The sequence below is a fragment of the Trichoderma evansii genome, assembly GCF_050947405.1.
Source record: "Trichoderma evansii strain SZMC 28006 chromosome Unknown GGI43scaffold_6, whole genome shotgun sequence".
Lineage (NCBI taxonomy): Eukaryota > Fungi > Ascomycota > Sordariomycetes > Hypocreales > Hypocreaceae > Trichoderma > Trichoderma evansii.
In genome coordinates this window covers 1,422,919-1,443,671 of record NW_028145200.1, presented here as the reverse complement: position 1 = coordinate 1,443,671, position 20,753 = coordinate 1,422,919, and the positions used below count along the sequence as shown (strand labels likewise).

The following is a 20,753-nucleotide window of genomic DNA, read 5'->3' as shown; positions in this document are numbered from 1 at the left end:
GAGATAATACCGCCGCGCTGATCTCTGCAGAAAGGACCCAACTGGTAGCAGTACTCCATGTACGAGTAATACCTCTCCTCTCTTATTATTACAAGTAGGCCTCCAAGAAGTAGTAGTATCCCCGTCCAACATACATACATACTGTAATTGGCTTAATACCCCGTAGCATTGTCAGTGGCACACGTGTGGATGCGACTTGGTCCATTTTTGTCGCCATCGCCCATCTCCGGCTTTTGCTGCGGGTCGGCGGAGCCCCAAGAGAGATGAAGCTTCAATGTTCGTTTCCCATCATGATAAAAGGCGGTGGCGGTTTTTCTAACCTGTTATGTGCGAAGAAATGCGCATGCGAGTGTGTAACCGAAGAACCGGCAAAAAGGGGCTGGTACGGGCTTTCCTGAGACGGAGGGAGAGGGTCGTGCTGCTACTCTGCACAGGACCATGAGCTCCACAACTCAAATTGCTGCATGCAGGTACACGCGAGGATCATGTATACATATATATACATCCAAGTACTGAACTCTGGTGCGCTCGTACTGCTGGTAGTATGGAGCTCGACTACTATTATGCTGTGGTGCTAATATCATGCAGCTTGAACGCCCTTGGGGAGACCAAGAATAGTCTACGCTGGCCCCATTCAGGTCTTCGGTTCAAATGTGCTGCTCCCTGGGCGATGGGCCGATGGTGGCATTCCATGTTTTGCGACGCCAAAAGATCCTAGACATTGAAGCTGACTAGTCTCCGTACGATGGATTCTTGCGACCCCATATTTTCCGCGTCTAAGCGTCTGGTATAACAAGGAGTACGGAGTAGGGACAGTACACCATCTCCCATATCCTACCAGGAATTGTTCATTATGGATAGTGTCTACACGTGCTTCGTGGGCTGGCGCACTTTCAGGGAGAAAAGGGGGTATCACGAGGTAGCACTACTTCGCCGACGTTTGATGCACTGGTTTCCATGTCGCGAGTAATACTATGGAGTACTTTCTTCGCCTTCGCCTTCGCTTTCTTTGGTTCTTTTCTGACAAGAGAAACCAGACGCCAGGCGTCATTTTAGCGCCCGCCCTGGGCCGAATCTCTCCCATGGCCCAGACCGTTATTGCAGATTGAGTTGGAAGCCAAGACTGCCCAGCGGCCTCGGATCTCCTCTCGATATTTTACGTTGGCATTTCCTAGCTATCTTTGTCCGCGTATCGGAAAAAATAGTCCTTGGCGGCCGCATATCTACAAAAATAAGTCTTTTACGTGTTGGTAGGTTTACATTTAGTAGGTGCGTACGTATGAGCGGTACTAGGTAGCTGGGAAGATTTGATCATCGCGCCCGTTTGTTTCTCACCAAGGAAGATCTGTGGCTGTTAGTGATGCAATGTCCACTGACTCAAGTTGCCTTTACAAGGTATCAGCATACAAGCAACCAAGCCAACTTGCCAACCCAGATTGCCAGATTATCAGCGACCGTCGCAGTAGCCAGGCGTTTTCTTCCACGCTTGTCCCCACGCATTTCGTCATTGTTGTGGTCCCAAGTCGACGATCACTAACCTTACCAAAGTGGCACCTCCGGGGTACTCAACAGAGTGTTACCAATTGCCAACGTGCAGCGTTGCGCCTGGAGCTACGAAGATTCCAAACAGTTGTGAGGCAGTCATGTAAGGAAGGATCTCGGCCCTTGCTGAATAGAAAGAAGGCAATTTTCTGTTAGGCGGCTTAAATTAGACGGCAGCGTGCATATACACAAATGTATGTATCAGCATCAAGTCTGCAAGTTTGTACAAAGTTTACGTGGCCGATTATTAAATACTGCCATCCATTACATTGTATGCGTAGTTTGTAAATATCTCCAGCCCATTTGAACATTTCTTTTACCACTGTGTTTGTCTAACGATGCGTACGGTACCCGAGTTTCGTAAATTTTAGCTGAAACAAATACTGATAAAAAGTGGGACATACGTGACGGCAAATCCTGTTGGATGGTTCCCATTCTTTCGTTTGGAGAAGAAAGGGTATGAAGAAGAGAAAGAGAAAGACATGCTATTAGGCAGTTGATGATTTGTTGCATGTCTACCTACTAGGCATTGAGCTATTCATACTACGGATATGTTACAGTGGCGTTTCCTCTAGCCAGCCACCAATACAGTACATCGCTTGCCTACTTGTAAGATGAAATTGGATGTTGTAAGTGGTATTTCCATTTTCATTTTGAATCTTCAAATTTTCATGGGCAATATGATTCTTTCGTTAAATAAAATCAGTCTGGTTGAGTATAGAACAAATTATATACTGTCCTTTGCAGAAGCGGTCGTATTATCTCGGACCGCCACTCGGCGGTGGCGCCAAGGTTATTCCTATGAGAGGAAAATTTTACTGGCTTCTATTTGGCAATTGCCCCGACGGGAACTTTTAAACATATCAAAAAACTGACTATTGGCCGTAGTGACCAATTAATTAGTTCCATAGATGAACCTCCGGGGGTGACCTTGGCGAGCGAATACTATAACACAACATCGTGCTTGAGGTACTTTCCTTACTTCACCGAACTGATGTAACGAGGCGTCGCCATTGAAGGGGTCGTTTTCATACTTTTAAATACAAAATTTGATTGATATAAGAAATGACAGCTAGTACTACAGCTGATCAAGCCCTTGGGAAATTACGTCGCGCTTAATGAGCACTCTTTTGGTAACCATCAGTCTATCTAGAAGAATGTATGTTAATATAACTCAAGATATCTAATCAATTTTGACCCGAAGCTAGACCAGCCTAATACTCAATGTTAAAGACATTCTGCAAGTCTTCTTCCTGCTCGTTATTATTATCCATTGAGGACAATCGGAGAGGGGACACATTCTTTCAAAACAAGAGAAAGATATTAATAAACTATATTGTATCTGATGGTTACTCTTACTGGAAGAGGGTTAGTATATAAATCGTACCGTCAAACTGAAAACAACTCAGAATATAGCCTTAATCGTTGAAGAAATTCCAGAAAGGAGTAATGATACCAATATCATGTATAACTCTATTCATTATTCAACGAGTTAACCAATACTAAATATAGTTACACTCGTCCTGTCTCATAGCATAAAGATAGAGAAACCCAAAAGAGCCCCCCGAATAGCTCTGTCAGTCTTTAGCAGACGCGTGTGGTAACCCCAAAATGGCATTCCTGGCTTCACCTAACAGATTCCACTATATCAAGTAACTATTCATGGTGGCGAAGCATGGTATACCAAGCTCCTGACCCCGGACCAAAATATGGCTGCAAGCGGTTAATTTCTTCTGAAAATGCTTCGGTTTGGGTTCCATCCTCGTGGAGCTAATAAGAGCCCGTTAGCAACTATAATACTGCAAAGTATCAGATATTGATAAAGGGTGTTTTTTACCTCAATACTGTCCCACCCGAGATAGTAAACTCCAAGCCTTCGATTTGCCTTGGCGACAGTTTCTTCATCTGGGCCAAAGCAAGATACTCCTACACTCTCATTTGTATTAGTTGCATATGCCCAGTAGCCACCCGTAAATCCCTGGATTTGGTAAGTGTCGGAATATGTTTTGTGCATTGACTTTTGTAAAGCTTTATTTTCCAATGGCGCGTCATCTTTCAGTCGGATGCATGCCTCAAATGTATGTTAGTAAAATTAGAGCGTGACTTGCGAACAGAGTGACTCCAAAAACAAATGGCCAAGACAATAGGAGGAGGATAAACGGATGAATACCTACAAATTCGCAAACGGGAGCTTCGAGAGCCTTTACTACATTCTCTAGTTGAGCATCATCAAATTCGAACAGCAAAGACGTCGCATCTGTAACGCCAGTCGCAGCTAATCCTTCCGTCACGGCACTGCGATCACGTAGTTCGTTAGGCCAATCTGATTGTCGCACGAATTAGACAAACATCATAATCATCTTCTCTATCATTCGGACAATACTCACGAATGATCCAGCATACTTCGTGGCGCTTTCTAGGTAGGCTCAAGAACTTTGTAGGCGTGGTATAGCCATAATACTGAGCTGTCGCACCTGCTGTGGCAATGCTTTGGCGCAGCTTCAAGAAGGCTGCTGAGGAGATGGTAGATCCTGACGGAAATGTGAAACGCAGTACTTGAGATAACATTGTCTTGAATTTTTAGCAGCGTGTTCTAGTCCAAGATAGACGAATGAATAAATCTGGAGTGGCTATGGCCCCATACTTATGGAAGTGAGGCACCGGTTTTAAGCCAATGTAGGCATTGCTCTTCGAAGTACTCTGGTCAGCTATTAGACACCGGCTCTCTAAAATAGCAACAATTTAGTGAGTTGCGCGCGCCTTGTCCAATTGACATGAAGTCTCGAATTCACAAAGCAAAATACGCGTGCATCCTGAATCCTCAATAAGTCATGCAATATACAAAGGGGTTTCACTTGTTGGCGTGAATGCGGTATTGTGCTTTGCTGACTTCTCCGCTGCAGGCGGAGTTCCGCATTTAGTCGTAGGAAAGCTATTATTATAATACTACCTAGCCAGAGATGACTCTGAGTGGGCCGAAGCTAAATACATATCCAGTCCTGTGTTTATTTAGATATACGCATATAGCGGGCGCGCGCTTGCCTAATATGGCACAGGTGTTTAGGTGAAATGATACAATTCGTTTTACATCAGCAATTCAAGGTGTGATAGAGAATATTATGTTCGACTACCAGGATAAAATCAGCTATTTGATACCAAGCTTAATTCTTTTTTCTCGGGTTGGTTAAAATGTTAGTCTCGTGGAGAGAGTACGCCATTGTGATATACCGTATACCTCCTGAATTACAAACACAGCGGAAGATTTGAGAGCTCACGACTCCATCAAGAATGCATTGGTAAAATAATTGCTTGCAATTACCAAAATTGCGATTCTTACATACCTAACCTAAGAATTTATAATTTTGATTTCGATGGGGTAGTGTCAGCAGCCAACTAGAGGGTCGGTCGGAGCTCCGACAGGGCTGAATTATCCGCAGTAAAATGCCGAATTCAAGTGCGCTTTCATAACCAATTAATCTGAGTCTTCAAATGAACAATAAAAGTTCTAAGTAGGCTGATTCTTCTAACAAGCTTTGAAAGAAAGAATATTCGTGCTCAGTTCATTCCACTATGCCCATGAGAGAGGTGTAAAAAAGCTACATCAGTCCCCTGCCTTCAGAAGAACGCTCAAATTAGTGGTGATACAGCGTTCCATTTGGTCATATCAGCTATACCACATGGAATACTGTGAGCTCGAGCCATATTAAATACGAATGGCTTGATATTGATATATCCACAATAGTTAGTTTGCATTCCGGTTAGGTAAAATAATATCCAAAGTGTGGGCTCTGTAAGCTCTCCCGAAACCTCCAAGTCTTTATGCTCTCATCGACAGCTAATGAGAAGAAATCATTACCTATAGATGAATATTGTTGCAATCGGGTAAGTGGAGTTAAACAAAGCGGAGTTAAACAAAGCCTTATGAAATACGAGCATGAAAGATACTGTACGCTCGAATGTCCAATTCTTGTCCATTGGAGCGGTTTAAATGCGATGGAAGATTCTTACTTAGCTTACAAAGTATCACTAATTTATTATAGAGTATCTTGAAGAGCTTCTTCTTAAGAAAGAAAGAAATGTTCTTTGATAGCTATATTGATAGACACAATAGCCCCCTCTCATATTTCATCATTATTTAGGTGGGTCGAATTCCGCTTGCATGGAACATTTGTGAATGTATATATATTGAGAAGGTATATATTACCCCTTTCTGGCTGCAGCGTTAAAGGGATAAGAATTGATCGCCGTAGAATGCTTAGAATGCTCGAAAGAAACATCATTACACATTTAACTCGGCCGAGCCGTATGACATGAGTAAACAATGACGGAATTCACGTCCCAAATGAAGTAGCCACGCCTTAGTCAACACAAAGAAAGAAAGAAAAAGGCCGATAGCGGTTTAAATTCCGCAAAGTCCGGATATTATATTCCCGTCAATAAGCGGTAGATTGATAACGCGATACTGCAATGCGTTATTCAATCGGCGCTATGAAGTTTCGGAATCGGATTTACGACTACGTCTGTTTCCCATTATTACTCAGATCCATTCTGATGGAGTATCTCCGCGGAATGCTAAATAAAATACCTACTTTGTATGGAAAATAAAATAAAAGTTTGAGGAAAGGGGATATGCCTGACTCTCTTTACCGCACGAAGCTAGTAATCCTGACTCATAGCTGGACATTCTCACTAGTTAATAATCTCTCCGGTCTTCGCTACTTTCATTTCTAGACTTATAAATACTCTCCAAGGCATCTACAAATCTTGTGCCTGGCATTGATCCAAATTCCATCATATTTTATCGGTTAATGCAGCTGCACGTACCAACGCGACACGCTTGAAACTTCGAGAATATGTCGACGCTTACCCAGACGACGGATGAGACGATCTCATCCCACGGTCGGTTTTTCCAAGATGATATCGCATTGACTCAACGTAACCGACATGCACCGCCAAGAGAAGTAGAATCCGCAAGCCCGCCATCGAACGCTCCCGCAGAGACCTCCGAGACGCAATCATCGAATCGGTACGCTTCTTGAGTAGTATACTTGGCCATAGATTTCCGGTTAAGATGAGCCTTCTCCATTTCTTCTAAGCAGGTACTAATCCTTCCGATAGACAAGCCGTTATCATCACTGCTGCTTCTTTTACGATTGTATTCACTTGCTGCGGTATCAATTTTGCTTTTGGTATTTTCCAAGCCGTGTTTGAAACCCTTTCGCAGCAGCCGGATACCCCCTTTACAGGAGCATCGCCCGCAGAGATCGATCTTATTGGCACCATGTCCATATCTCTTATGACAATCGGAGCTCCATTTGTGGTTGCCTGGGCCAAGCGCTTCTCGCCTTCGTTAATATCTCTCATTGGCTCGACCATATTCTCGGCTGCGCTCATTCTGGCGAGTTTCGGAAAGGCGCTGTGGCATTTCGAAGTCACGCAAGGGGTTCTGCTTGGCTTGGGTACCTGCATGAGCTATATGGTTGCCGTGACGATTGCTCCTACATGGTTTACAACTCGTCGTGGTCTTGCGCTGGGGATAATCACCTCCGGTACTGGTGTCGGGGGTCTCATTTGGGCTCCTGCGCTGAAGGCAGCGATCGACTCCATGGGCTATAGAAATGCCCTACGCCTTGCTGGAGGAATCGCCTTCGGACTTAATGTTGCAGCTAGTTATGCTATGGAATGGGAGCCAGCGACAAAAACTCGTATCCAAACGGAGAATGGTGCAAGAACAAGCCGCATGGATGGCATTCTCAAGGTGCCTATTGTTGATTGGCGCGTAGCACGAACACGCAAGTTTGCTGCTCAAGCACTGGGCGCTGTCTTTCAGTCTGCCGTCTACTATCTTCCACTCTTCTTCTTCGCCACCTACGCGAGAACTTTGGGATACAGCGACACAGCCGGCGCAAATTTCATTGCTTTAAGCAACGCGTGCAATGCAATTGGGAAAATTGCCATTGGCTACGCAGCGGATCATGTGGGACGACTGAATGCTCTGGTGATTACCACGATCATTAGTGCTATTGCGACTGTTAGCTTTTGGCTCCCTTCAACCATATCTGGTGATTTGGCTACGTCGCAAGGCCTATTCATCACTTTTACGGTCCTTTACGGCATCTTTGCCAGTGCATACGTGGCTCTATTTCCTGCCAGCTTGGTGGAGCTATTTGGCATCCAGAATTTTGCCTCAGTTAATGGTGTGCTCTACATGGTACGAGGCTTGGCTTCTCTTGTTGGCACACCAGTTGGCGGCGTTTTGATCCGTAGCCACTCTACGGGCAGCCCCGCGAGGTCGTACGAAGGCATGACAGTGCTCACTACAGTCCTCCTCTTTGCTGCATCTTTCTCAGTCATGTGGGTGAGAATAGAAGCGATGATAGGAGCCGATGGAAAGCTTGTTAAGAAGTGGAAATTGTGAGAGATTTCTTCTTCATCAAGTTATGTGCAATACTACTATTAGCTAGTTCTTCCAGAGTTTCACAGCTGGCTTGTATGAAGCAGATATCTAACATCATTGCTCTTACCATGAGAGCAAAGAATTATTTCAGCTATCAATAGTATATGAACGGAAGAAAAGGCGCGGAGAGTCCTTCAGGCCGGATTTAGCTGCTGAAGTAAGGATATACATGAGGTAGATATTAAAAAAATAGATTTTTTTTTTCTCAAAGCAAACCGCAGACCAAATATATTCTACCTTGAATTCATTTTCCAATACCCACCTTCTAACACTGTAGACATATTTCTTCTTTTTCTCTCCAGTAAGATGCATTTTATAACGCCAATGCCGCATTCATGTCATTCTACCGTAGCTGGTGTTTTGCGCACACATGACATCATCGAAGTGCTCGGTCGCGACTTTACAAACACCAATCGGTACTGATAGTGAAGATGGAGTTTTGTGGTTTTCAGACAGGCCTATTAAAGCTATGTAATCCAGCTATCATATCATAAAGAAGCGCCCAAAAGAGCTGTGACAAGCTGCTAAATGGAGCATAATTATGCCCTGTTACGTCTTTCAGCTTTAGATAAGAGCTCTCTACTTGTGGCGTCTAAGCCCGAACCGTTTTAGGACTAAGGTGGCGATTGCACCTGTGAGGCTGCATCAGGCCGTCATATAGCTGGACTAAATGCGAGTAAGATTTCCAGTGGCGGGCGGATCTATCGGATGGACAAAGCTGTCATGCACAGTAGCAACCGGGCGCGAGGCAGCTCTGGGCTCTAGACATGTCCCTACATATCTTCCCTCCGCCATTACCTCGACCATCTTCTAAGCTAAATATGGTCCATCTAGCAAAACGCCAAGACGACAGAAGATTGAGGCTGGTTCTCTCTGCTTGGACCTGGAAGTGAATCCGAAATGCTGCTCGGCCGTACTCGATCGAATGTGGCTCCTCATCTCAGAACTGATGAAGAACACAGAAAAGACGTGCCTCCGGGAGATGTAGGAGCTGCCGGATGCCGCGGAAGATTCGATATATGCTTCCAAACAGATACTGGAGGCCTGGTGAGTTGGTGTAAGAACCTTCAAGAGGCATCACAACGAGTGAAGACCGATGTCTGCTCTGATTCCATATGCGAGAGACGCAAGTCAACCGGGGGGCTCCGCCCACCGTTGAACATTGCGATACACATAGTCGGTTCCCGCGGCGATGTTCAGCCCTTCATACCGATCGCCCAGATCCTTTCCAAGCCCCCGTATGAGCATCGAGTACGCATCTGCACGCACCCTGCGTTCAAAGACTTTGTCGAGTCTCAGGGGGTCGAGTTCTTCAGCATTGGCGGCGATCCTGAAGCGCTCATGTCATACATGGTCAGGAATCCGGGGTTGTTTCCCAATCGAAAAAGCGTCAAGGCAGGTGACATTGGGAAAAGAAGAGCGGAGATGTGGGATATTATAAACGGTGCGTGGCGGAGTTGTATCGAAGCTGGTAATGGAATGGGAGATCCTGTAAGAGCTACAGATGTAGAGGACGTTGAGGATCTCTTTCTTGCAGACGCCATCATCGCCAACCCGCCATCCATTGCACATATCCATTGCGCTGAAAAGCTAGGAATTCCGCTGCATATGGTTTTCACAATGCCGTTTTCTCCCACTTCGGCTTTTCCACATCCATTGGCCTCGATGAACTACGGTGGTACAGATGCCAAGACAGCTAACTATCTTTCCTTCGTTGTGATGGAATTGTTGATGTGGCAAGGGTTAGTCCTCGTGTCATATATGAACTATAACAGCATCTTCATCTACTGACGTGATTCTCGTTTCTAGTCTCGGAGATTTAATCAACAAGTTTCGCCGCCAAAAGCTTGGGCTGGATCCTATCAGCGTTATGTGGGGATATCAGCTCTTGTCCAGACTCCGCGTACCGTTTACCTATCTCTGGCCCGAGTCACTAATACCAAAGCCACCTGACTGGGGCTCTCATATCGAAATCGCCGGATATTCATTCCTGCCACTCGCCAGCTCTTACACGCCTCCGCCCGAATTGACAGCTTTTCTCGAGAATGGGCCTGCTCCCATATATATTGGTTTCGGATCTATTGTTGTTGAAGATCCCGATGCTCTTTCGGAGCTCATCTTCGGAGCTGTCAAGCTTGCTGGAGTTCGTGCCATTATTAGCAGAGGGTGGAGTGGCGTAGGGGACAAGTGCGATGTTCCAAAAGAAGTTTATTTGGTTGATAACTGTCCTCACGACTGGCTATTCAAGCGCGTTTCAGCAGTAGTTCATCATGGAGGTGCTGGTACCACTGCTGCTGGAATCGCGGCCGGCCGACCTACTGTCATTGTTCCTTTTTTTGGCGACCAACCATTCTGGGGACAAATGATTGCACGCTCTGGGGCTGGACCAGAACCAGTAGCGTTCAAAGCATTGACAGCAGAAATCTTAGCCGAGAGCATAACTTTTGCTTTGACGCCAGGCGCTCAAGAGGCCGCAAAAAAAATGGCAGAAGATATTTCTCAAGAAGACGGTGCAGAAGATACCGCCAAGAGGTTCCAAGAGCGCATTGGGTTGGACAAATTTGAATGTGAGATTTGCCCAGGTCGCTTAGCTACTCATTGGCATAAGAAAACGAGGACGCGCTTGAGTGGCTTTGCTGTTGCATGCTTAGTTGATCGCGGGCTAATACAGCCCCCTGAGCTTGAGCTTATACGACGTAAAAATTGGTACGTCGATGAAGGCGTTGAGCATCCTCTAGTGGGGTTTGTAGCCGCATTCACTGGTCCCATGATGGACATAACTACAGCAACTTTCGACTATACTCATGCTTTGAAATCTCGACCCAAGCATGCTCCTGAACCAGAAGGTAGAAGGCAATCATGGCTTGATCCATGGGCTGAGAAGACCGAGAACGGGTCAATAGCAAGTAGCAACGGGACAACCCCGAGCCGGCGAATCAATCCTACCACCTTCTCTCGTAGAGAAATGGAGTTATACGCATCGAAAGTAGCGAGGAAATCCATAAAAACCAATAACGCCGACATCGATACCCTTCTTCGAGCGCCCACCCTATACGATAAACAAAAAGCGGCTTGGCATGCTCGAGAGCGAGGTCGAAATGGCCGCATCTTCTATTTAACTCGTGCGACTGGCCAGTATGCTTCTGAGCTGACTAAAGTAACCCTAAAAGTTCCTGTCGCTTTCTTTTACAACATTGCAAATGGATTTCACAATTATCCTTCGGCTGGCTTTGCTGGGGTTGAAGTTCGTCGCCGAGACCAGATCATCGATCTTGAAACCGGTCTTGCGGCAGCCGGTAAGGAGTTTACGCTCGGAATGTGGGAGGCTTTCAGCGGGGTGGTTGTCTTGCCTTACAAAAGTATTCATGAAGAGGGTGCTAAAGGAATTGGCAAAGGCGTATGGCGCGGTTCAATAGGTTTTTTCTCCAACTTGGGTGCCTGTGAGTAATCTTCCCAAATCATTCTATCCAGCAATAACAAGACGGCTATGGTTACTGTTTTAAACAATTTGACGACAAATTACTAATATCCGCGTAGCGGCTTTTGGTTTACCAGGTTACACGCTTAAGGGTGTGGAAAGGGAGCTACAGAAGCATCACCTCACTAACTGTAAAGCCGAAATCATTCTGATTAGGCTCCGACAAGGCATTGAAGCTTTTCGAAACGCAACTCCACGACAGAGAGATGGAGTTGTCTGTCGATGGAAGAAGCATATCCAAAAGAAAGAAACTCCTTAAAAAATTCTGTAAAAAGCTGCACTCAAAACCGATCTGTGGTCATCTCCACGACCTAGGATTTGCGCGACCGGCCTGATTTACGTCAAAGCTATTAGCCAAAATTTATATCTATGGAAACGTTTAGTACTGCTTTTTCCCATACCCTTTGGAGTATCCACACCCTCCACATCTAGTAACAGCTAGATTTCTCATAAGCTTCATGTATACTACAATACTTGAGATGTGCTAAGTTACATGTATAATATATTGAGTATTAAAATGATGATGCTACAGCTAAATACATGTACCTAGTTCGTGGTAGTCTTAGTCGGCGAATGTCTAGTGATGGTGATAGTATCCAATCTACGATCTACATGGCCTCCAGTCTAGCAACATGCAAGGTTACGAGATAGGATTCAAGTTAATAATCAATCTGTAGCTCTTCTCCGCAATGTTATTCTGAAAATGAATTATGCTGCATCTATAGAATAGAATTGTGAGTTTCGTATTACTGAAAGAGAGTGGGTCTTTACCGAGGTAATACTATTTCTCTCTTTCTCCGCGTCGAGCTGCTTAAAGCATGGGAATAGATAATTAGTATTATACAAGACTCTTATTATTAAAGTTACTGATCTTAGAATTTCCTATTTAACGGTTATTTGATTTCTCCTCATTCCACTTTTTTATAAGTTAATATACTGCTCAGCGGGCGCCCATCAGCTTCCAAAAGTTCGAGTTCATAACAATGTGGAAAAGTGTCCTTCTAATTTAAACAAACTGATTGCTCAATTCTTGTGTAATATTGATGTATATCTAGTTGATATAGTCGAAATGGCGCCTTTACCTTTCGTTAAAGTTGCGAGATACAATCTTTATCACAGTTGTGTTAAGGAATAGGGTTGAAAGTTGCCGCCAGTTTAGCTCTTTCTAATACTAACGTCTGCGCGTCATAAAATAACACTATCAAAGTCATCAGCTTTTAGAACCTATAATCCACGATGACTACTTCAAGTACCGAGGTCATTGTGGAGTCCGATGTTGTAGAGTATCGTTGCTAGTTTGTGAGCTTCGGAGAATGCTTGCTAGTAATTGCTGCTTGGAATACCTCCGAGGTGCCGAGATCCCCGCTCTACGCATCCGAGGGGAGAAGTACTAGACAATTTGATAGAAACTCGTTTAGTAATTAGCAGTGAGTATCAAAGGATCGCGCGGGGCTTGCCACGCCCGTAGGCTGTTCAATACGTTTGTATTACGAGTGTGTACGAGTTGTTTTCTCAAATGAGGGCCAACTACTAATGTATATAAAACTAGCAGGCGAAGTTTAAAGAGGATTGTAGAAGATTCAGAGCCATCAAGCTACTGAATCAGCTTTATTATCTTAACTCTACGATTGACACGGCTTATCGATTCCAAAGCGGCCATGTTTATATTTTGGATCACATCCATCACTTCGCTGCTCCCATTTTACCAAGTTTGGAATGAGAGATTGGGCAATTAGCTCTTGCGCGCGAGCGAGGTTATGCGAATTCTATCTCTCACTTACTGATGTCTCTCAAGATGCGAGAGATAAAACGAAAAACCCCATCAACAAGCTGATACGGAGTAGGCGGGCGCATGTTGCCAGAGTAGGAAACAGGTTTGGTACCATATTTGGAAAAATGTTCCTGCGCCCTTAATACGTGTAAAGTGTAAAGGCTAACATGGCTGAAGACGGGCCAGCGTGGCATAATATGCACTTGACTAAGTAAGGCAAAACGCCATGAGAGACCAGAAGCGCCCTCGCACCGCTCTCGCGTGCTCGGACAAAAAAGGTAGCGTGTAAGCCCAAAACTGCAACACCGGAATCGGTATACCCAGTGCCAAAACTCGAGGCAATGGATGGGCATCCTTTGAGCAATACAGGGTCAATAGCTTCCTCTGGAACAAGCGGAAACTCCATGGAATCCTATTGATCAAGCAATTTGAACACTATAACTGCAAACTGACTCGAGGTATCAACGATGCGGTATCCAGCAGTGGCTCCAGACCTCAAGCTTGCTTACCAACCCCCACAGCCTTATATATACTGCATAGCCATCCCAAGGTGAGCAGTACAAGATAGTCTCAGCCGGTATTAGGTAAGAGCTGCTGGCTGTTAGTGTGGCAACATCTAACTCGCTTCAAGTAACGAGCGTTGCTATCATTTTCAGCCCTCGGATGTTAGAGTCGGAACAAACGGGCGGTTGCGGAGCTGAGTTGGAGTTAGCTAAGTCCCGAGATGCGTATGCGGGGAGGAAACCGGGCGGCACTGATTTAACAATTTTCTGGGGAACCGGGGTTGACGGATGAAGAACTATAGCTAGCGGGAACAGAGCAATCCACGTCATGGGGCGCCCTTTTTCCCTATCCACACACTGCTTCTCGATTGTCGGCGACGGTCTGTAACTTGTTTTTTTACCTTTATTTCTTTCCGCCGCACTGCTGCTGGTTCGCGCTGCCAAACACGATGCCGCGACGACGCGCCAGCAAGGCTTGCCTTCACTGCCGCCAGAGAAAAGTCCGTTGCGATGTGACGCTGCGGGGGGTTCCTTGCTTGAATTGCCAGCTTGATCATCAGACATGCGCGATCCAGGAGCGCAAATCCAAACGGTATGGCGACTGTAGCTATGAGTAGCGTTCTTCGTCAGACTAACTATGGGCGCGGCCAAAGACCGCTATCAGATTCGAAAATTTCGGCTTACCGTGAAGGCGGTTCGGTGATTGAGGGCCTGTCGACGAGAGTTGCAGACGAGAATCCCTCTGGCATAGACAGCATAGATCAATGGGCCAAGCGACTGAGCGGAGTGCCGCCATTTGGCGCCAAGGGGTCATCGACCAGCCCTCACAGCGACGCACGATCGAATGAAAGTAATTGTATCGACCTCGAAGGATTTTCGCCGAAAACTGCCTCGGCAATTGCGAATGTACACAACGGTAAAACGAAATCGAACCGATATAGCACATTCTCAAATTCATCGAAGGCTCCAGGCAATGGCACCGGATATAACAGCTATGACACTCTGCCCTTTGTCGCAACCCCCGAGCTGGGACATCTCTCAGCTCTGGATGTTCGGTTTATGCAGCTTAATGGGTGCTTCGACCTCCCCCCTATGCCGATTCTCAACGAACTAGTTCGAATGTATTTCCTCCATACACATCCCATCGTACCGCTTCTTGATGAGGGTGACTTTTGGGATTCATTCTCATGTTCAAATGGAGAGAAAATATCCTTGCTTTTGTTTCAAGCGATGGTATTCGCTGCGTGTGCCGTGAGCCTAGAGTCCACATATCATTCATATAATGTTAATACTGTAGTCTCTCTAACAAACGCCCAATAGTTCATCCCAGAAGCTGTTGCAGAGGCAGCAGGCTTCCCATACCCGAGGGCGGCTGCAGAGGCATTTTACAAGAAGACAAAGGTATGAAGCTTATCTCAAGCACGCCGTTGAAAAGAACACTATTAATAATGCGAAACGTATGCTTTGTACAGATCCTATACGACTTCGAAATTGAGTCAAATCCAATTGCCCTCGGCCAAGTAGCAATACTGCTCACATTCTGGCCCGGTGGTCTACGGCTAGGCCTAACGAAAGCAAACTCAGCATGGCTGGGCACGGCCATTCGGCACGCAAAATCCCTCCGAGCACATCATTTGTCGTCGAAGCATGCCAGCCAGCACACGCAAAATGTTCCCCCAAAAACAAGGATATTGCTTCGGCGACTCTGGTGGTGCTGTTACTTTCGCGACCGCTCCCTCGCACTGGCTCTTCGTCGAACGATGCGCATCCCTGAGAAATATCCATTGTTGACTATCGAAGATTTTGGAAACGAAATTCATCGCTCTCGCGTATACAATGCCGAAGCAAAGCGGCATTTTTTCGAAATCTTCATTCAGATATCCAAATTAGTTGTCATCATGTCAGACGTGCTTCGACTATGTTCGATTTCAGAAGATGGAATAGATAGCGAGACGACCAAGACGGATCATCATGCGATAGCGAATTGCATGGCTGAGCTGCAAGCATGGCATGATGAAACCAGGCTACTGTTCCCAGATGATGGAGATCGACCAGGGATCCAACCGCATTTTGTCATCATACAGACTAATCTGATGTTTATATACTACTAGTAAGTCCCAATGTCACCTATCATCTCACCGTATGATGCCGGCATGCAGTACTGCACACTCTACATGCGGCAATACAGCAAACACAAAAGCTGACAGTGTGCTGATTAAGCGCTGCGAAATTGGCCCTCCACCATCAAGAGATTTTCTATGCCGTTCGCGATTCCGACAACGCAAATGGCGAAGGGCCGTATCCCGCCCTTGCCGGCAAAAGCGACCAAGTCCGTGATGCCGTCGACAACCTTATCAAGCACCTTTCCAACCCTGTGCAGCTTGGACTGGCGCAATACCTACCCGTCAGCGTGTAAGATTATACTGCTACCATACTAATCCCTGCTCGTGAACGTGCTTTATGCTAACTTGTTCTGGATGCCAAGCGTTGCGTTTGTTGCCATGCCCCTCCTGGTACAGATTCTCAACGCAAAGATCGTGTCCCGCGGCGTTGTAAGTTCGCGAGCGGCAATGCATCAAGAGCAGCTGCATTCCCTGATAAATCTGGTCAAGCAGTGCCACCGGCGGCTTGGTGGAGTCGACGCCATGTGCGTGATAATTCGACGACTAACAGACGCGGCTCAATCCCGGTTTTTGACTGGAAAGGCATCTCAGGTAACTGATTTCATCGAACTGATCGACTACAGCCCGCTTGAATACCTGAGATTCTTCTTAAACCTGGACCTAAACCTCAGCAATGCAACGTTAGTGGAGAATATCCGGTTTTCAGAGCTGAAAGAGGAATTACTCCAATCCAAGAAGACTCCCTCAGACAGCGAGCGTCATACGCCGGCTCCAGATACAGAGCAGACCCCGTCATCCACGCAACCAACAGAGCCAGCCCTTACATCCACATCTACACAGCAAGATGCATGGGGTCTGAATTTCCCGGGGGCCAAAACCGACCCTTTCGTGGCAATGGGCGACTCTCCTCTAGACTTTGACGAGCTTCTAAGCGGACAGGGCATGTTGGGTATCGACCCTTCTTTGATTGACCTAGACACTCTACCCTTTATGAATCAACGTATGGAATGGGAGATGGATGCCTGGCTGGTAGGAGGAACCTAGGAGGCAGCAGCCCCTGTAGCTGTTGGTATGACATTTGAAACCATTTTTCGAGGGCGCTTGATATGTGTCGTTTCAAAGAGGAAAATTCAAGGAAACTTCGAAAAGGAGGAAAAAACGAATCAGCATGGCGCTAGGAGGACGGTTATTGATTGTGTCTATCACTAGTTTATGCGCTGTGTGCTGTAGCACGAAATAGCTCACGGCTAACTGACAGAAAATGAACTTGGTTTTGTGCCGAGCTTCCTGATAATATCCAAAAAAAAAAAAAAAAAAAAAAAAAAAAAAAAAAAAAAAAAATTCTTTCACCGTCACGTAGCAAGCTAAAGGTGAAAAACAAAGGCCACTATAGATTGCCCACGAATCATGCCATCCTTGAATGATGGGGTGATGAATTTAGCCGGATCATTCACCGAGTATACAGTAAAAAAAAGAAACGTGGATTTTTTCCAATGCCAAGGTTATCGCTTGAGGCATCCCGGATGAGTATCCCGGAGCAGATGACTCTCAGAGCATATTAGCGGCTGATCCCGTATTGGGCGTCGCATGGACACCCCCCATACTGCCGGTTAATATAGCCGCCTCGTGGATAGTTGGAGTGGGCATGAGATCCTTGAGTAGACCAGGCTTCCCCATTCGCGGGTGTGGGTTTGTGGGGTAATATTGCCGTAACTGGGTGATCTTATTTGCCTTGCCAGACAGCTATCAACTCCACTACTTGGGGAAATAAGAATCGCGATTCAGCAGAAACGCGGAGGTAAGCCGGTAACCCAACTTTGGTTCAATACGTGTACTTATGGTGGTAGCTACTACTGTACCACGAAGAACTACTATGCATGAGTGGCACTGCTTCTCCAACTTCATACGGACTGTTGCATAAGGGCTGCTCCACAGCTCTAATAGTAGTCCAGACATGACATTTATCCTCCCGCTGGAGATTCAGCTTTATTACCTACCCACTACATCACCATGTCAATATTAGATTATTAGAGTGGGAAAAAAGCTAGTACTATTTCTGCTAGCAACGTTTTGACGGTTCTCGGCCAGCCTCGCCTTTGTTCTCCAGCAATGCTTGGATGAAGCGGGCTGAATACTCCGGGAAAAGCTCTGGTTATCTGGTCTGGGGAAACACGCCGCATAGGGTCGCCACGGGTTCTAAAGTCGGACCGTTAACATTTTTCCTCGCCGCTCTTTATTCCTTTAGGACGAGAGCCCCTGTCAGTCAGTTAGTTGGTCGATGTTAGTGAGCCACTCGTGAGCTACGGAATATTTCAAGGCTGTGGCTATTTAGGCTAAATAGCAAGAGCGCTCCTTGCCGTAGCGCCGAGACTGTCACACGCTTTGGGTGAATATCGCATTGATTTCGAGATGACCCTGCCCGTCGGGTACATGGAGACAAGGGCAAAAAAATGTTTTGGAGACAAATCATTTATAAAGTAGTAATGGCCCTCTGGTTCCCAGGGTCGCATTGCAGGATGTAACAGAGCTCAATTCGGACTCTGCCCTTTTTTCTCCTCCTACTTCCTCCTCCTCTTTCTTCCTCCCATCTTTACTTCTTCCTTCTCTCGATATCCCAAATCTTCTTTTGCTTTGTGAGAAGTGAAGAAAGGAAATACACCCTCGTCTCTTGCCTTCACAATGGGCGTACAAGCCGACTCCGGCGCTGCCATCTATGATGCAGCGCTGAATCGTCGTCAGGCCCTCATGGGCGACAGTGGAGCTCGCGCTCTTGTCAAAAACTTCCGTGTCTTCAGCTTAGCTGCCTTTGCTTGTATCGGAGGTGTCTTGTATGGTTACAACCAGGGAATGTTTTCTGGTGTTCTTGCTATGCCATCTTTCAAACAGCGTAAGTAACATTTCCACGCCAATCCTGGACTTACACCAGGGCATCAAGCTTAGATATTTGACTAACATGCCACACCAGACATGGGAGCGTACGATCCTCTCGACCCCAACGCCAGCCAGACTAAGAAGGGTTGGTTGACGGCCATCCTGGAACTTGGTGCCTGGTTTGGAACCTTGTTCTCTGGTTTCATGGCTGAGGCCATCTCCCGTAAATATGGAATCATTGTTGCCTGCTGCATCTTCATTATTGGTGTCGTTGTTCAGGCATCCTCCATTCAAGCCGGATATAGCGCCATTCTGGGAGGTCGATTCGTCACGTACGTTTTCCCTCAATCATACAGTCGATATGAATTTATACTAACTTAGAATCCAGTGGTATGGGAGTTGGAAGCTTGTCTATGATTGTACCAATCTACAACTCCGAAGTAGCTCCTCCGTAAGTTTTCATGCCTACCCCTACTTATACAAGCTAGAGAAATGATAAAGCAAGAAATAGCTAACAATTCGCTAAGTGAGGTTCGAGGTGCTCTTGTTGCCCTCCAGCAGCTCGCTATCTGCTTCGGAATTATGGTTTCATTCTGGATTGATTAGTATGTCCTTGACAGCAAAGTATTATATGTCTATATCCATGGCAGTGCTAACATATTTCAGTGGCACCAACTATATTGGCGGGACTACCCTTGGCCACCAAAGCGACGCCTCTTGGCTTGTGCCCGTTTGCCTCCAGATCTTCCCCTGTCTGTGTCTCCTGGTCGGCATGATCTTTATGCCATTCTCTCCTCGTTGGTTGATCCACCACGATCGCGAAGAGGAGGCCAGAAAAATCTTGTCGACTCTCCGAGATCTTCCTATTGACCACGAGCTGGTTGAACTCGAATTCTTGGAAATCAAGGCTCAGTCTCTGTTTGAAAAGCGAAGCATCGCTGAGCAGTTTCCTCATCTCCGCGAACAAACTGTGTGGAACAACTTCAAGCTTCAATTTGTTGCTATCAAGTCTCTCTTCCAGTCGAGGAGCATGTTGAAACGTAGTGCGATTGCCAGCATCACCATGTTTTTCCAACAGGTAAGACTACAAACTGCTATACGCCTTGTTAATAAAGAAAGCTAACACTCTTAAAAGTGGACAGGAATCAATGCCGTGCTTTACTACGCCCCGACCATCTTCACGGATCTTGGACAAACTGACAACACCGTTTCTCTACTGGCAACCGGCGTGGTTGGCATTGTCATGTTCGTCGCCACTGTCCCAGCTGTGTTGTGGATCGACCGAATCGGACGTAAGCCAGTGCTGATTACTGGTGCTATCGGTATGGCTACATGCCACATTATCATCGCCATTCTCTTTGCCAAGAACTCCAAGAGCTGGCCAGAGCACCAGGCTGCCGGTTGGGCTGCCATTGCCATGGTCTGGCTCTTCGTTGTTCACTTCGGCTACAGTTGGGGACCTTGTGCCTGGATCATTATCGCCGAAATCTGGCCATTGAGCTCTCGACCTTATGGTGTCTCATTGGGAGCATCTAGCAACTGGATGAACAACTTTATGTAAGCCAACATCCAACTATCCAAACTTACTTTCAGCTTCTAATCTCTTATCCTTTTTACAGCATTGGTCAAGTAACCCCTGATATGTTGCAAGGTATCACGTATGGTACTTATATCCTCTTCGGAGTCCTAACCTACCTCGGTGCTGCGTTTATCTACTTCTTCGTCCCCGAGACCAAGCGTCTGACCCTGGAAGAGATGGTAAGATACCCCATCCCGCCCAACCCTGCAAAGGCCATGATACTTACTTCTACTACAGGACATCATCTTTGGCAGCGAAGGTACCGCACGTGCAGACTTTGAGCGCATGGAGGAGATCAACAACGAGATTGGTCTTACCGCAATCGTCTACCGACAACCTGATGAGGTGGTGACAGTGGAGGCTGAGAAGGCGGCCTAGATTGCTGGGCATTTTCTAATTCCTTGGGGATGAAGATTGATATTAGCTAAT

At 46.2% G+C, this 20,753-nt stretch overlaps 5 protein-coding genes across 5 annotated transcripts; 4 read left to right on the top strand and 1 right to left on the bottom strand.

Annotated features, from left to right (window-relative positions):
• Positions 1 to 2,989: 2,989 nt before the first annotated feature.
• GGI43DRAFT_401679 (uncharacterized protein) lies at positions 2,990 to 4,325 on the bottom strand. Its single transcript, XM_083205611.1, has 4 exons — positions 3,930 to 4,325; positions 3,717 to 3,865; positions 3,380 to 3,613; positions 2,990 to 3,312 (listed from the first exon to the last, which is right to left on the bottom strand). The coding sequence occupies exons 1-4, from the start codon at positions 4,108 to 4,110 to the stop codon at positions 3,199 to 3,201; spliced, it is 678 nt and encodes a 225-aa protein (XP_083062352.1). The 5' UTR covers positions 4,111 to 4,325; the 3' UTR covers positions 2,990 to 3,198.
• Positions 4,326 to 6,220: 1,895 nt separating this feature from the next.
• GGI43DRAFT_337332 (major facilitator superfamily domain-containing protein) lies at positions 6,221 to 8,023 on the top strand. The gene is made up of 2 exons (XM_083202078.1): positions 6,221 to 6,568; positions 6,661 to 8,023. Exons 1-2 carry the CDS (start codon positions 6,396 to 6,398, stop codon positions 7,958 to 7,960), a joined length of 1,473 nt encoding a protein of 490 aa, XP_083062351.1. The 5' UTR covers positions 6,221 to 6,395; the 3' UTR covers positions 7,961 to 8,023.
• An 876-nt stretch (positions 8,024 to 8,899) lies between these two features.
• Positions 8,900 to 11,736, top strand: GGI43DRAFT_422090 (glycosyltransferase; the record flags this gene model as incomplete). Its single annotated transcript, XM_083208052.1, has 3 exons — positions 8,900 to 9,741; positions 9,809 to 11,439; positions 11,537 to 11,736. The coding sequence occupies 3 exons, from the start codon at positions 8,900 to 8,902 to the stop codon at positions 11,734 to 11,736; spliced, it is 2,673 nt and encodes an 890-aa protein (XP_083062350.1).
• Positions 11,737 to 13,973: 2,237 nt separating this feature from the next.
• GGI43DRAFT_337227 (Zn(II)2Cys6 transcription factor) lies at positions 13,974 to 16,954 on the top strand. Its single transcript, XM_083202077.1, has 6 exons — positions 13,974 to 14,343; positions 14,405 to 15,002; positions 15,072 to 15,152; positions 15,224 to 15,861; positions 15,972 to 16,163; positions 16,237 to 16,954. The coding sequence occupies exons 1-6, from the start codon at positions 14,201 to 14,203 to the stop codon at positions 16,916 to 16,918; spliced, it is 2,334 nt and encodes a 777-aa protein (XP_083062349.1). The 5' UTR covers positions 13,974 to 14,200; the 3' UTR covers positions 16,919 to 16,954.
• A 1,599-nt stretch (positions 16,955 to 18,553) lies between these two features.
• GGI43DRAFT_422088 (general substrate transporter) lies at positions 18,554 to 20,702 on the top strand (the record flags this gene model as incomplete). Its single annotated transcript, XM_083208051.1, has 8 exons — positions 18,554 to 18,761; positions 18,840 to 19,077; positions 19,134 to 19,196; positions 19,273 to 19,350; positions 19,412 to 19,823; positions 19,881 to 20,302; positions 20,365 to 20,503; positions 20,562 to 20,702. 8 exons carry the CDS (start codon positions 18,554 to 18,556, stop codon positions 20,700 to 20,702), a joined length of 1,701 nt encoding a protein of 566 aa, XP_083062348.1.
• Positions 20,703 to 20,753: the final 51 nt, after the last annotated feature.

Bases quoted from the DNA above. Each gene is read 5' to 3' on its own strand.
- GGI43DRAFT_401679 (XM_083205611.1), bottom strand. From the start codon at position 4,110: ATGTTATCTCAAGTACTGCGTTTCACATTTCCGTCAGGATCTACCATC. The intron at 3,614-3,716 runs GTAGGTATTCAT...CATACATTTGAG, and splicing joins AAGCTCCCGTTTGCGAATTT to GCATGCATCCGACTGAAAGA. The intron at 3,313-3,379 runs GTAAAAAACACC...GGCTCTTATTAG, and splicing joins TCGGGTGGGACAGTATTGAG to CTCCACGAGGATGGAACCCA.
- GGI43DRAFT_337332 (XM_083202078.1), top strand. From the start codon at position 6,396: ATGTCGACGCTTACCCAGACGACGGATGAGACGATCTCATCCCACGGT. The intron at 6,569-6,660 runs GTACGCTTCTTG...TCCTTCCGATAG, and splicing joins GAGACGCAATCATCGAATCG to ACAAGCCGTTATCATCACTG.
- GGI43DRAFT_337227 (XM_083202077.1), top strand. From the start codon at position 14,201: ATGCCGCGACGACGCGCCAGCAAGGCTTGCCTTCACTGCCGCCAGAGA. The intron at 15,003-15,071 runs GTGAGCCTAGAG...AACGCCCAATAG, and splicing joins TGGTATTCGCTGCGTGTGCC to TTCATCCCAGAAGCTGTTGC. The intron at 15,862-15,971 runs GTAAGTCCCAAT...GTGCTGATTAAG, and splicing joins CTGATGTTTATATACTACTA to CGCTGCGAAATTGGCCCTCC.